General features: G+C 25.1%; 1 protein-coding gene across 1 annotated transcript; it reads left to right on the top strand.

The window, feature by feature from the left end:
• Positions 1-5,414: 5,414 nt before the first annotated feature.
• Arf79F (ADP-ribosylation factor 1) lies at positions 5,415-16,239 on the top strand. Its single transcript, XM_011504166.1, has 5 exons — positions 5,415-5,799; positions 6,352-6,523; positions 9,309-9,418; positions 11,355-11,480; positions 15,894-16,239. The coding sequence occupies exons 2-5, from the start codon at positions 6,376-6,378 to the stop codon at positions 16,056-16,058; spliced, it is 549 nt and encodes a 182-aa protein (XP_011502468.1). The 5' UTR covers positions 5,415-5,799; positions 6,352-6,375; the 3' UTR covers positions 16,059-16,239.
• The last annotated feature ends 232 nt before the right edge of the window (positions 16,240-16,471 follow it).

The following is a 16,471-nucleotide window of genomic DNA, read 5'->3' as shown; positions in this document are numbered from 1 at the left end:
CAGTGGCCGAAGGACCAGGATGGTTGGATTAGACTATGACCACCAGTTGCTTGGTGGGGCAAAGAAGTGCGAACAATTGGAAAGGATAGCACATTTATTCAATATTTAAATACATTTGCTTATCGTGCTGCATATTGTCTTTTAATTTACAAATTACACAATCATGATGATTCTACAATGGCGTTGAGAATGGCGTAGAAGGTCGTAAGTCTCCGGATCCTTTTGACGTAGTGTGCTTTGTGGTAAATTATTACACTGAAAAGTAAGAGGTCGTAAATCTCTTATACTTCTACGTGTAATGCCACGTGATGGTAACGTATTGAGTTCTCCTCACTGGAGAGGCTTGATTGGCTAAACGTGGAATCTTATTTCTTTCTAGACGGGGCTTGTTGGCCTTTCTTGGTCGCACATTGTGTCCTATTGCCTGTGCTAGTTGCACATTAGTAGGAAGGTCTTGTTGGCCTTTTATTTGGTATTCACTGAGACGTAGTTGCTTTGTCGGATAGTCCTGTCCGTTCTTTTAATGCAGTCAGCGCTATTGACTGCTTTCAATTATTGCACACTTGAGAATTGAACGTGTATTGAATATAATGGCTTCATTGTTTAGTGTAACTGAGTAACTAGCTTATAGCTGTAAAGTCTGACTAAATGATGCAAGCACAATGAGCCTACAGGTCTGTTGAATACGCACACGAAACTGAAGGCTTGATCGTTCCGTGGCTGCTCTACTGAGAGATACCGATTGTTCCATGGCGGTCCTGCTAAGACAAGCGGTGATCCGTGTCATGGCGTCTTCACTGAGATAGGTTCACTGAGAGAGTGAAACTCGTCGCGTGCTTCCTTAGCTAGCAACAATGCATAGGTGTTGTTATACCGAAAGTCTTGCATGACGTAAGAGAATAAAGATCGAGAATTTTCGAGAATTCCAGGAAAACAAGCTTTAGAACATTGGAGAATTCCAACCGATGTTGCTATGCGAAAAATATTGTAAGGCATTAGAAAAAAAGGCTTAGAATTCACGCAATCAATGTTTATTAACACAAGAGTTAAAAGGCTTATACTTCTCCGATTTTAAAAGTCTTAGAAAATTCTCCAATTCCAAACATATATTCTTAAAAATATCTATGGAATTTTAGTTCAATCTTTTAAGTAAATAATTATTGAAAACTACTATTATAGCTAGAGTATTATCTAGCAAATAGATAATGTTTCTTGCATTCTCTGCCGCAAAGTTAAGAGGTTCGATTCGAGCATTCGATTTCAATAAAATATTCTATTTTAGTAAATAATTCTATTTAACTTCTCTAATATTACTAACAGATTTTTTCCGCCTGTAAACTCATTCATTATATGACTCATTGATTGAAAAGCAATGCTGTATAAAATACTTAAAAAATTAATATTAATAACAATCAGAAATATAGAAATGTTTAAATTAAATAAGTACAATCAGTTTTAAAAGTTTTAAAGGAATTAAATCATAAGATATATTATATATATATAAACATATATGCAAACTTAAAAATAAGATACATATTTCATGAATTTGAAAAATAAATTAATAATAGTAATAAAAAAAATTATAAAGTTATTGGATATATTAAAAAATATGATCGAATTTTCTGATAAAAGTGTTCATATAAAAGTATTTTTTTTCAATAATACAAACTTGTATTAACACAAAATTTATGCACTTACAAATTAACTTTTTGTTAATACAAGTTTTGTTAATGGTTAAATATCGCATTTGAATGTTCGGAAATTAGATTAAATATTGAAATTTTATAAAAAGCTATAAATAATGACTAATAATACTAATAAAATGTGTAATCAAATTAATTAATTAAATTTATAAAAAATATTACTCTATATATTCCTTAATTATATAACTTTAATAATTATATATATATATAAATAATTTCCATATAAAAATGTAAAATATCTTCGGGATTGAACCAAATTTCGAGACCGTTGTATATCGGCATCGCTAGTCTCTCTAGCTCTCAAGTTTCTGTAAACACTTGGACGAGAATTTTCGTGTACTTGTTATGATGTGGTTTCAAAGGGTCCACAATATTCAAATGGTCTTCGAGAAGTAACATCGCTTGAAATTCTTCAAATTACTTACGCCTTGTTTTTTCATAGAATTCTCGAAACTACTAGAGTTTTATTTCTGCGTCTCATGTAAGAGTCCATTGTAGCAACAAAGATGCTTTGTTTCCAGTTAAGTAAACTGCCACATGGATATATAAGGCAAGCACACGGCGAGTCTCCCTCTCTTGCAGTGAACCGAGCACAGTGTACCTCTCTTAGTGAAGACACCATGGCACTGGTCATGGTCTGCCTCAGCAGGACCGCCATGGAACGGTCGGTATCTCACAGCAGAGCCGCCACGGAACGATCAAGCCTCCAGTTTCGCGTGCGTATTCAACAGGCTTGTAGGCTCATTGGACTTTCGTGTACTTGTTATGTTTTAGTTTCAAATGGCCCGTAATGTTTTCATGGTCTTCGGGTAATAATATCGCCCGGAAGTCTCTATCATTATTACGACTTATTTTTTCTTTCGTCAAATTCTCAAAACATCTAGATTTTTCTTTCTGCGCCTCTTGCAATATTCCAATGCAGCAACGACGATGCTTTGTTGTCAGCTAAGTGAGCCGCCGCGTGGATATATAAGGCAAACAGGCGACGTGCCTCGCTCTCTTGCTGAACCAACCTTGCTGAAGCTACCTCTTACTGAGCTGCGCTTGCTGACCACAGTGGACCGATCTAACCATCTACCAGTAGAACGGGTCTCGGTCTGCCTTCGGCAGGACCGCCATGGAATGGTCGATATTTTCAGCAAAGCTGCCACGGTACGTTGAAGCCTTCGGTTCGTGCGCGTATTCAAAAGGCTTATAAGCTCATTGTAATTCAACCTCGCGTTCACTCAACTGTTATTACCACTCAGTGTTTTAGTATATACTATGACGACGACACGTGGCCGTATATTCGGCAACAAACTTAAAGATACACGTGCATTATTAAAAAGAATCAACAAAATCAGGTAGTGATTTAATATTGAAGCCAATTGGAATCGTAATCAAAAGGTGCACACCAGCTGCGAAGTAAATCCACATACCTTGCCGGTAGATAAGGCACATCTCCTTATATCATTAAATAAACTAGTCACACACGCGCAAAATCACGCTCCAGAAAACTGCCTTTACACAATCGACTGGTAAATAGTACGCTCTATCGAACTAACACTTCGACACCGTACAGGCCCTCAAAGAGTCGATACACTTGACGCAACACGTCAATTACATTGTCAAATCCAGACAACAATTTACAGAATAATCGACAACAAAATACTTGTTCATCAAGTCCTTCAGAGCTCGAAGGCTTGTCATTTATGAGACTTGCGTGTGACTAGTCCTTTCTACTGCTCTGATTATAACTAAAGACATAATTGATCATTAGTAAAGATATAACTATGATCATTCTTTCTACCAAGCATACTTGATTTCAAACACCATCTTCTCATGCTCTTTCATGAGCGTGATCGACAACACAGGCTGATATTTTCAACATCAGCATAACCTCAATTCTGAAGATACACAATAATTTCAATAATATCTACAACAATTAAGAACACGAGGAAACACCCTCACTACTACAATATAATAAATTTCTCTGTCAACAACAGTGCAATATTATTATAATATTTAATAATAATAAACATTGTTTTTACTAATTATACATAATACATAATATTTTTCTCTATTAATTATAATCCGTTTGAAAAAGTAAATATTAATTTTAATCAACAAAGGAGGACTATAATAGAATTGATTTATATATAACTTACATTAGTAGAATGCTATTAATTTCTATCTAAAAAATATAACTTCTATTATTTGTAATTAAATTAGAGGATTTTTACGGTATTTGAAGATAATAATAAAAAATAAAAAAACTAACACATAACAATAACAAATAATATTTAATCGATCAAAAGACGGAATGCTTATACTTTTTAAACTACTTCGAAGTAACATATATTTGACTAACAAAGTATACACATAATGCAAGATTAGACGAGTTTTGAAAAAAAATTACTCTTGCAATAAAATACATAATAAATTCAATGTGTAAATACAATATATTTTAATTAATATTAGTTGTTTTTAGCGAAAAAAATGAAGCTTAAACAAATTAGTAATTACAGTTAATAATTAAATTAATTAATAAATTAGTAAATTTTAAAGAACTATCGAACTTCTTTAAATTACTATGCTTTCCGTATATTTTTTTTTTTAATTTATTTTCTTAATAAATACTTAATAAAATAAAAACAAAATATTCAAATCTGCGTATTTATTTTATTATGAAATGTTTTAATGGGAATGTATTATTATAATTACTATGTAAAGAATTACATTATATACAAAATAAATTAATGCCAACGGCAGATACAAATCATCTTTGAATCATTCAATATTTTACTCATTAAAGGAGGCAAAAATATAAGTAGCAATAGAACACTAACAAATGTGTTTTTAATAAGATAACTTCATTTATAATGAGTGAAGTTCTTGATAAAACCAATATTATTATGACAATAAAACTTAATTGAGTATTTTTTACAAATAAAAAGTAAATTTTCTTCGAAAAAATTTGAAAACATTATTTTAAATTTTAGCGCTTTAAGATAGCTGCGTAAAATATAACGGTGATTAGGCATCCTAGTAAGTGTCCAATTAAAAAGTGCTAAATAAGTACTAAACTAAAAATTTAGAGATACTAAAATTACAAATATGCAATAAAAACTAAAATTGAATCGGCTTTTATATATAATTTTGAGAATATAGATAAACGAGCTATAAATGAACTAATTTATAGTACTATAAATTATATTTTCCATCTAATTAAATTAATTAAAGTTTTTACCTTTTCGTATATTTTGATATTACTATAATGAAGTTACTTATTTTCATAATTGTTTTTCGTAATTTTATATAAATATTTATTCAGTTTTCATTAAAAAAGTAGCATTTGTAAATAACAAATTACGTTGTTTTTATATCATACTTTAATTTTTTTATACTTATGTTTTTAACAATAGAAAAATCTATATATTTCTAAATATATATTAAAAACAAAATTAACTTACATTTATGAAAAATTATATTAATTTTCAATTACTTCATTCAAGAATTTTTTCTTTATAGTATGTAATGTCAAGAATTAATATTTATAATTTTTTCTTTAAATTAAAAATAAAATAAATCTTTATTCAAATTCATTTAATATATGTTAAAAACAATAAAAAATAAAAATTTTGAAACTAAATAGCATTTGATTTTTCTATATATCTGTTCATAATCCTTTTTCATACCTATTTATATGCATTAGTTGTTATGGATGAATTCATAAGGCTATATCCAGAATAATATGTTATGGCAATTGTTCCTAGTTACTAAAACTGAATAAAATAAAAGTTACTGTTATATATCATAATTACATTAAATATTATAGTGTTTTTTGATGTTGTAATAAGTAACAACAACTAGAATATATACAACTATAACCCTATTTCAAATATACCCTGGATAATAAAGCCCCTAACGTGGCTTCTATACGTGGCATGAAGTATGATTCCCTTCCGACGCCGCCATTTTGACAGACAATACTTTTAGAGAAGTGGTAGCTTTATATTTTCTGAATTTTCGTCAATTTAATCTATTATTAAAGTGTAAGTAGAGTGAAAATCGTTAATCTTGTGTTTTAGAAGAAAATTTGTGGATATTTAGCAAGGTATGTAATGGCTTGTAAATTTCGATGCATTTTCATTAATATTTTTGTTACATTTAATAAATACTTTTCGATGATTTCTACAATGACAGTAGTCGCATGTACGGTTCATTCCATAATAATTATTTATTTGAAGAGTTAATTAGTACCAGTATATAAATTAAATATGGTATATTGTTTTAATAAATAAATAAATAAATATATATATATATATATATATAATATATAAAATTGAATTAATTTTAATCTTTGTTTTACTGTATAAATATAGATAGCATTTTAATTTTACCAAGTTTATTTACATTGAAAAAGTTCTAGTTTTTAAAGAAAAATATCCACTGTACGATTAATCTATTTACATATTATTTATAGGAATCTATTGAATTTAGGAAAATATTTTAAAATTATTAATTTTTATACAGTTGGAAACTCTTAATAAGTGAAACAAAATTTGCAAAATTATAATGTAATTAAATTTGATTATAATTATAATTTAATTAAATTGTTTAAAAACAAAATAGATTTCTTTATAAAATTAATCAAATTTTTTTGTAGGTCATTACATAGTAAAATACTATTATGGGAAATATATTTGCTACATTATTCAAAGGACTGTTTGGTAAGAAGGAGATGAGAATTTTAATGGTAGGACTGGATGCAGCTGGTAAAACTACAATTTTGTACAAATTAAAATTAGGTGAAATAGTTACAACAATTCCTACAATAGGTAAGATTATGATTATTGTTTATATGTTGATATATATTAATAAACTTTACAAAACAAACGTAATTGATTATTTTATATTTAAAAAAATTTTTTAAATTAAAGTAGCATTTTAATTAGATTATTAATTTACTTTAAATATTAAATATTATATATATTAATAATTATATATTAGAATTTATTAATATAAAAGAAAAACTAAATTTTATTATATCAGATAAATTAATAAAAAAATTAGACTTAATGCTTTAATTTTTGTATTTATGGTGCACTATATTTATAATATTCAGTTTGTATTTATAATGTATTATTTAATTGTGTAATAAGTTGTATATGAAATAGGGAATAGAAAAAATATATATTTAATTTATATTAAAAAAGTTATATTACATATAGTTGATAAATAATAATTATTAGTTGATAACACTTATTAAAACACAGTTTCTATAGAAAAAGAATAAGAACTAGAACTATACTTTATATTTTTAATGTTAATAGATAAATTAGTTTAAAATTAAACAAATTTAAAATGTGTAATATACTTAAACCAGACCTGGATTAGTGAATTATTATAACAATTCGTAAGTAAAGAATTTAATACCTATGATTTCAGGATAGTAAAACTGAAGAAAATTTATAATAAAATATTAATTTGAACTTAAATGTAATAAATTAATATTAAAAAATCAATAATATAAGAGAAATTATAAAATGTTTACATTTTTTATAATATTAATGAAAAAATAAAATTATATAGCTTTTATATTTGACAATCATTAAAAATATTTTGTTTTGTTAATAATTTATGGTTTAAATCAATGTCATTAAAATTTTAAAGGAGATATTTTAATTTATTTATATATATATACTATATATATTATAAATAGGTAAATAAAAATTTAGACAATTATACAAATTCAATAATTCCATAAAGTTTTTTTAAGTTTTCCTAAATTAAAATAATAATTATATAAATCATATCAAAATATATCTAATAATTATAGATATATCATATAATTGAAATTATTTTAATTTTGATATAGCCATTTTTTTTACATAATTATATGAAATTTATTGAGTTTCATAAAGGAAAAATTGAACTATGTAAATGATAAATTCATTATTATTCTATGTTATTATATAAGTTCATTATTATTTCACATCTATTTTATTTATCTAATCCATTTCCCATGACAAACTTGATTCAGAGTTAAAATTATACAAAGATAAAAATTTAATACAAATTATTCACTGCCAGCTTTGATCAAATCCATATATATGCTATGAATGTTAAATGAAAGTTAATTTTTCATAACTATTACCAAATATATCAATTAAAAATTAAATAATAATTTGCGAATATCAAAATTTCTACAAAATACTAGGAAAATATATAAAATTCTTTTAAGTTCCTTTGTATATCGATTACTGTTCTGAAAAAATAATATGCTAATACATAATATTTAATGCCAAATAAACCTAATTATTAGATGGCTTTGTGTATGCTTTAACATCTCTACATTCTCCTGTGTAGATATAATGAGTGAAACTTAATGATATACATGCATCAATTGTATTAATTCAAACAATAACAAATAATAATTACATTTAACTCAATCTTATATTTGAATAGTTTTTAGTGGTTCAATCGTTACAAAAATAATTCTATTCTTTTTATATTGTATATGATTAATATAGGAGGAAAACTAATCATAACTTATAGAATACGATACTTATAAATTTAAATGTATTCCTTACAAAACTGAATTTTGAAAATTGAATGGCTATAATTTCTTAAATTCTATTTAGTAATATTGAATCCATTACTTTTTACTTTAGATACCATGTTGAGATATAAATTACATTCTCATTATGTATATTTTAAAGTTATCTACACCTTTGCTAAAGAAATATAAAACTTTATAAATATAGAATTTTTCTAGATATTATTGGAAAGTACATCTTGCGTAATCATCTACTTCTTTCAAGTTATAAAAATTGTGTTTATTATTAAAATTAAATTTTATTAAATATAAAGTAATGTATATATATAGAAAATATGAAGAAAAAAATATATATTTAAATATTTTTATAGAACTTTGTAAATTCAATGGCTTGGAAAATATATTTAAAAAGTTTTCCAATTAAAAATTTTCTATTCAACTTTTTAAGTTTATTCAATTTTTTGTAAGTAAACTTTATCGATCCAGGAAGCAGTGTAAAACAAAGATATTTAATTATATATAGTTCTAAAATAATGTTTAAAATTTATAATTATTTTCAATATTTCAACATTTATTATAAAAAATTACTTATTTATATTTCAAAATTAATTTTGTACATAAAAAAGCATTGACTGGTAATCAATCCATCTGTAAACTCTACTGATGACTCTATCATCAGTCTATTATGGAGCATATGAATATGACATTCAATAATAGAAATTGCTATTTTATTGCTAAGTTATAAAATCTTGACAATCGTTGACCCTTTGAGTTACTAAAACACTAATTTATTTATTTTATTTTAGGATGAATTACACTATAAATATAATGTAAATGTAATTTGTCAATATCAAACATCTTCCTCTTGTACAATTACAAAACACTGTTATAGTAACCACTATAATTTGTCCAAGTTTGTAGATAATTTAATATAAAATAACATGTCATTTATTAATTTGTTAAATTGATATATATATTCATAACGAAATACATTTATATTGTATAATTTTTCTAATATTGAATTGCTACACTATTAATTCTGTAATTTTTTTAAATTTTTACAGGTTTCAATGTAGAGACAGTAGAGTATAAAAATATAAGTTTTACTGTTTGGGATGTTGGTGGCCAAGACAAAATCAGACCTTTGTGGCGGCATTACTTTCAAAATACACAAGTGCGTAATATTTGTTATGATTATATAAAAATATTAAATAAAAAGAAATACAAAATATTCAAAGTCTTAATTTTTCTAATATGTATTAAAAGAAAATTTTATCTCATCTTTTTTTAATATTAACTCTGTACTAGTTTAATTACAAAAAAATCAGTTAAGTTGTACATTTATTAATTTGTTAACAATTATTAATATTTATTAGTTTTATCTTCTATATATAATAATTAATATACTATGTGAATCCATTAATTATTTGCCACCAATAAATACATCTCAAGCTATATCCAACTAGCTGAATGTGAAATATAATGTGTCATTAATTACTTTTTAAACTACTTACTTTGTATTATATTACATAATATATTATAGTGATAAGTATTTGTAAAGAGTTACCTTAAGCTTAAAATTCTGTTACTTTTGAAAGATTATATCAAATTATAAAGTTAATAAAGCAACCATTTAATGGAGCAATTTTAATAGTTGAAAATTTGATGAGAGCTAAAATTGAATGAAAATAGTTTAAACATATTCTTAAACAACTATTAATTTTAAAGTATAGTTAGTTATCTAATCATTTATTATTTGATTTAAAAAAATGATAGTTAATATATCCTGTTTATATTTACCATTCTTTGAGCCACGTTTTTACAAACTCAAAAGAATCAACTATATTTACATATGCATAATCATAACATGTTAAATAAAACCTAGTTTAAGTAGTCCATTCTTTACTTAATAATAACAAAACAATTAGGAATTCAGCACTGAAATAAAAACATAGAAAATATCAGAGATATACTAAGAATGAAGTATGTGACATTGTTGTTAAACATCTAATAATTCATATCAAAATTTTAAAACTTGCTATGAATAAAGAATAAACAAGCAGAATACAAATTTTAAAATTTCGAATATTTAACGTAATTTTTTTTTAATAAAAAATATTTCTTATAATTTAAATTTTATATTATAGAAATTATAAGTTTTTTGATATGTAGTCCTTTAATCGAAATTATAACTCTACCCCAATTACACCAAGAATAAAAACTTTTGAATATTAATATTTTAGAAAGGTACATTAATTTTTAAAATATATGCGTAATTACTTTGAAATGTTATAGATTTTTAAATTGCTCAATGTACTGATACATTCTTTATTATTTCTTAAATGTAAACTGTTGTTAAAGTCAAAAACAACAAAATATGATTCTAAAGATATTTTGTTATAAATTGTATCTTAACCAATGTAAACATTATTATTTTGCTATTCAAGTAGTTTTATGTATTATTGTTAATTTCATATAAATTAATTACAATAATTAAATCATAACCATGTTACCATAATTAACAATAGAATCCAGTAAATAAATGAGTATAATATAAATATAATGATAGATCGTATTTAAACTTATTTGTTAATTAATATAAATTTATTTAAAATTTTGTTTCTATAAAGAATTTTCATCGTCATGTTGTTTAATCTCGTTATTTTTATTCGTATGTTATTTACACTAAAAAATTTACAAAATGCATCAAATAAATTATTTTAATTTCACCTTAATTTTACAAGGCAAATATTTGTAACGATTTCATTTTTTTTTTCCTCATAAGATGAAATAAACTTAAAGTTTTAGAAAAAATTGCATCCAAAAACTAGAATAGATTAAATAAAAACATCTGATAATTCTAAATAATTATCTCCATCATTTATAATTAATTGATTGTAATGGAATATCTTTTTAGTAGAAGATGAAAATAAATATCAGTTTATACAAAATCGTATTGTATTAAAATTGTAATAATTCATTATTATTAGTCACTTGATTTTTAATAAATGTTCAACAAATGAAGTTTATATTTATTGATTGTTCTAATTTCAATATTTTTAATTTAATTTTTATTTGAATACATTTAATATCTTTATTAATAATTACAGGGTTTGATATTTGTTGTGGATAGCAATGATAGAGAACGTATTGGAGAAGCACGAGAAGAACTCATGAGAATGCTAGCTGAGGATGAACTTAGAGATGCAGTATTGCTTATTTTTGCTAACAAACAGGTAATTTTTAAATATAAATGAGATTTGTAGCAAATAAACATTTTTTAAATTTTTCACAATATATCAAATATATTAGCCTTCAATTTTTATATCATACGATATCACTAATAAACATAAGTATTAATAATAATTTTAATAAATTATGTTTATGAAGTACAATAAATAATACCGAAAATAAATCCATTAAAAAAATATTAAAAATATAAGTTTATATTTTCAATAACTATTGTTATGTTATCAAACATGTTTCTTCGTGTATGAGCGAATTATGACTAGCTAATTATCATTGATAACAATCGCGTGATTTGATTAAAAAGTAAGAGATCGATTGTAGAAGAGAGTAATAAGTGTGAAAAGAGGTTATAAGCGAGATGTGGTTAAGATATTGGTTTTAGCATATGAATTTTATACAGCTTTATATATAAATATAGTAATTGTTACTATAATATATTAATTGTTAAATGAATATCTCAGTGCATTGTCTATACTCTTTTTGCTGTTAAATTTTGTAGGAATACAAGTCAAACAGAATAACTACAAACTATTGTCAAAATAAGCAGACGATTAATAAAATATTTTTAAAAACTCAAATAAGCTTTATAACTATTATCAATTTCTCTTCATATTTTTTTATTGTGCTTAATAATATATCTAGAACAGGAGTCATAAAAATTGTATATATGTGTCAAGCAATTTTTTTTAAAACGATGCTAACTTATCCATATGATTTTATAATTATATCAGACATGATTTCTACCTCATTTACTCTTGTAACACAAGTAGTATCAATTATTTCAATTACTTATTTGTTCTGTTCAATGATTTATATAATTACAATTGATTTCAAACTCCATAGAAGGCAATGAACAGCTTTAATTTATGCTTTATCGAAGAATAAAAGAGTAAATGCTTAACAAAATCTCTAAATCTAACAGTTTTCATCAAGATTGCCATTTTTTTTGTGGATCTCTGTGCAGCCTCGCAGATGAATAAATTATTTCCTAGATTAGTATCCACCCTAACATAAGCCTCTATGATTACAATCAATTGGTTAAATTGTGAAATGCTACTTTCTTGATAAAAGGATAAACTAAAAAGGTCATTTTATCACCAAAAAATTAAATAATTTTATCAGTTGCTAAATTAAAATGTATAATTTCAATAGAAATCTCACAGACTCGTAACGGCTGTTTTCCATTCTAACTGCATGATTCCGAACTTTAATAATTTGAATATTGTGATTAATTAATACAAATGAACGACTATGAAAAAGCTTCGCTTATGAGCAATTTATTCGTTCCATATTCGGTCAAATGATATCCGTTGATGTGATTCAGATTATATAAATGTTAAGAAATAAAGAATTCTATAAATTTTCATCCAATATATGTCCATTATTATTAGTATCATATCTTTCACATAGAAAGAATTTCATGAAAAAACAAAATACAAATAAAAAGTACTTTCATAGTAAAATAGTAATAACATGTGTATACTTAACATACATTTAACAGAAGAAATTTGATTAGAATCTTTTGTCTGATAAGTAAAAACTCCATTCCGAAGCTGTCAGCTTTTGTCGATATTTATCGATTATTCGAGCAAAACAATAACTATAATTTATTTTGAGTATAGATGATAATCATGCAGGTATTATTAAAATTAAACTTATCAAGTGGTATATTTTGAAAATATTTAGACATACATGATATTATATAATGGATTATTTAGTTTTCCGCTGAGTGGTTAATTAAATTTCAATAATTAATCTTTGACACTCAAAAGATTGTTTTTCAAAAAGGTTAGAAATGATCGATTTCGTAAAAGTGATACTTTTAAAAAATAAATATTAACAAAACTGATTTGTATTTTAAAAAGAATGATATATATCATATACGTATTTAAACAATAATTTTAATCAAATTCAAATAACTGATTCACAAACTAATTTTTGGTTTAAATAAAATGGTATACTATTTTTTTCTTGATAGCCAATTAACGATTAAATATTCAAATTAAATTATATATTATCGTGTTTTCTATCTATTTATTTGTGCATTCCTATATTTCATTCTGATATATTTTGGAATATTTAATTAATAAAATTTAATTATTTTCTTATTCTTCGCGATTATATGTTCCTCCCAAATGTCTTTGTCCTACACCAATACTATTTCATTCAAATATTATTTATATGTATATTAAATTCTTTAGTTTAACGTTGCTAAAAAAATACATTGTATAATAAGGTAATCATACTTGTTTTGAATAGAAACTACACATGTTTACAAAAAGAGTTATAATTCAATTACGGAAGTAAGACATGCTATAAAATGTTGTTATTAATATATTCAAATACTACCAAGAATATAAACTTAAATAATTAATTAAAATAAATAATATAAATATAAAATTTATAATTATTGAATTCTAAATTATTGTTATAAAACAATATTGTTAACATTTTTTATTTATTAATATTTGTCACCTCATATTCAAGTTAACAAACTATTTGATCAATCTATCAGTAACTTAAAAACAAAAAATATGAATCACAGATGAACCAATTTATTGTGAGTTAAATGTATACTTTGTTATTACAAATGTTAATCATATAATTCAAAATTTTTTAAATATACAATCCTTTTTTGTCACATATTTAGAATGATTGTAAACAAATACACTTCCTGAATATTTAATGTTTAAAGTAAATAGTGTCAAACATCTGGTGGAAAACCCAAGTCTTTAGACATCTGGTGGAAAGGTCCAATGGTTGTCGGACCTCTGTAAAAATCTAAAGTGCACTTTATCACGGAGAAGCACTCTGTAATTGAAGAAGCCGAAAATAGAGGCACTGTAAGTAGAGAGGCCAAAATCAGGGCTTTATTAATAGGGACGACACAGATACAAGCGATGTGGAGATTCCAAGGACAAAGAGGCTCTTACTTACTGGTGAATCAATAGTGGCCAAAACCATACTAAGACCAAAATAGAAAAAGACGCGTCATTCACCTGTGCTGCAATAATGGGGTTTGAAACTATCTCCTTCTTACGAAACAAATCATCCACAAGGAGCATCCAGGGTGGTGAAATACTTCAACATCCACATGGAGCATTCGGCATAGAGAACCATTCAACACAGAACAGGTCAAGACCAATGTGTCTGTGTGAATAAACCAAGTCTAAGGAATAAATCATTGCTAATCCTTACGAGATTGTCATGACGCTATTATTACATAGCACAAAACACTCACTAAAAAAGAATGTGGTCACTCAATTATTGATCCATGCAAAATCAACAACAAATTATCATAATAAGGAGCATCTCGTGTAGATAAACCATCCACCACAGGAACTGCATCTTCGTGATCGAACATAGGATACACCTTGCCATCTAATAAATCCAAAATATCAATAATGTAATTGTAAATAAACCATACTTATCGAACAAGCACACACTGTATTTTTATAGGCCATCCACTTGACTCTTTACCAAGCATTTGCTAGGGTGAGCGGCAATTATTATAAAGCTATCGAAACATTAGCGGTTCGAGCCAGGAAATCAAAAAGTTTCGAACACACTCGTTTTATTATTAACTTTTCATTTTTGTATTTTATTTCTTAAATTGATTCGGAACACATTTTTTTATAAAACTTATATTTTTTCTTTATAATTAATCAATAATTTGTAGCTGTTAGATATTTTTCCTTTTATTGTGCTAATTTTTTTTTTATTTAATGAGTTTTACTGTTCTGAAATTATATGTTTTGATGTGTAAGAAATGTTTTATATAATAGATCAATTTTGTATTTAATTCAAGGAAAATGGCGATATTGTTTGACATTCTAATGTATTTTTAGCATGAGAATGTCGAAATTTGTTTATATATATATATACATATTACACATTTTAAAAAAATCCTATTATCCTTAAGTAACAATTTTGTTAAATCATAATTACAAAATTTACATTAATTTTTATTTCTAATACGTAATTTTCAATTGAGAGATAATATATGTAAATAAGATATTTGGAAGTTGAAAAAAGTTTAGTATTTTTATATAATTTTGAAAAAATAAATAAAAGGAACAAAATATTTTAAGAAGATAAGCTGTTGAACTAATTTTTTCCTTTGTTATTTTTTTTACCATTACACATAATAATAACTTAAATAAACAATAGCTTTAAATTAATTCATTAAATTTTATATTGAAGTATCCCAATTATAGTTAGGTTCAAATATATTATAATACATAAGCAGGTTCACATTATATTATAAATGCATACAAATCTTGATATAAAACTTTATAAATTTAAATTAATTTTTTAACACAATTATTTTTCATTAAACTATTATCTAAATTTTGTTCGTTTCAGATATATGCTTATCTTTATTTAAACATTTGTTATAGGATTTACCAAATGCAATGAATGCTGCAGAAATTACTGATAAACTAGGCCTGCACTCGTTGCGTAACCGCAATTGGTATATTCAAGCAACTTGTGCAACTAGTGGTGATGGACTCTATGAAGGTCTTGATTGGCTTTCTAATCAGTTGAAAAATGCAAACCGCTAATTAGAACATCAATCTGATACTAATCAGTTGATATATTAACAGTGTACAAGATTTGAAAAAAAGCACTCTGACATCCCTTATGAAAAAATTTTGATATTCAAGAACAAGCTCACATGCAAATTGTTGCAATATTTTAATATGAAAGGAATGGTTAATAAAGGTCAAAGATAAATTTAAATTTTGTGCAAGTTTTATAAGGGAAATAGGGTGAAGAAATTGTGACCGTTTGAATAGCGATCACCAGTCGTATTGGACAATTGCTTTGTTCAAATGATAATAATAATGGTTCTAAAAATCTTACACATAAAATAAGAGCAACAGCAACAATAATATAAGTCACTGTCATTGCTACTGATAACATTACCACTATTACTATTTTTATCTTTATTAAAATCACCGCTGCTTCTACTTCT

The sequence above is a fragment of the Ceratosolen solmsi genome, unplaced genomic scaffold, assembly GCF_000503995.2.
Source record: "Ceratosolen solmsi marchali unplaced genomic scaffold, CerSol_1.0 scaffold19, whole genome shotgun sequence".
Classification (NCBI taxonomy): domain Eukaryota; kingdom Metazoa; phylum Arthropoda; class Insecta; order Hymenoptera; family Agaonidae; genus Ceratosolen; species Ceratosolen solmsi.
This window is presented reverse-complemented; position numbering and strand designations above follow the sequence as displayed.

Excerpts from the sequence above, each read along its gene's own strand:
- Arf79F (XM_011504166.1), top strand. The coding sequence starts at position 6,376 with ATGGGAAATATATTTGCTACATTATTCAAAGGACTGTTTGGTAAGAAG. Across the intron at positions 9,419-11,354 it reads ATTACTTTCAAAATACACAA|GGTTTGATATTTGTTGTGGA; the intron begins GTGCGTAATATT and ends TAATAATTACAG. Across the intron at positions 11,481-15,893 it reads TTATTTTTGCTAACAAACAG|GATTTACCAAATGCAATGAA; the intron begins GTAATTTTTAAA and ends CATTTGTTATAG.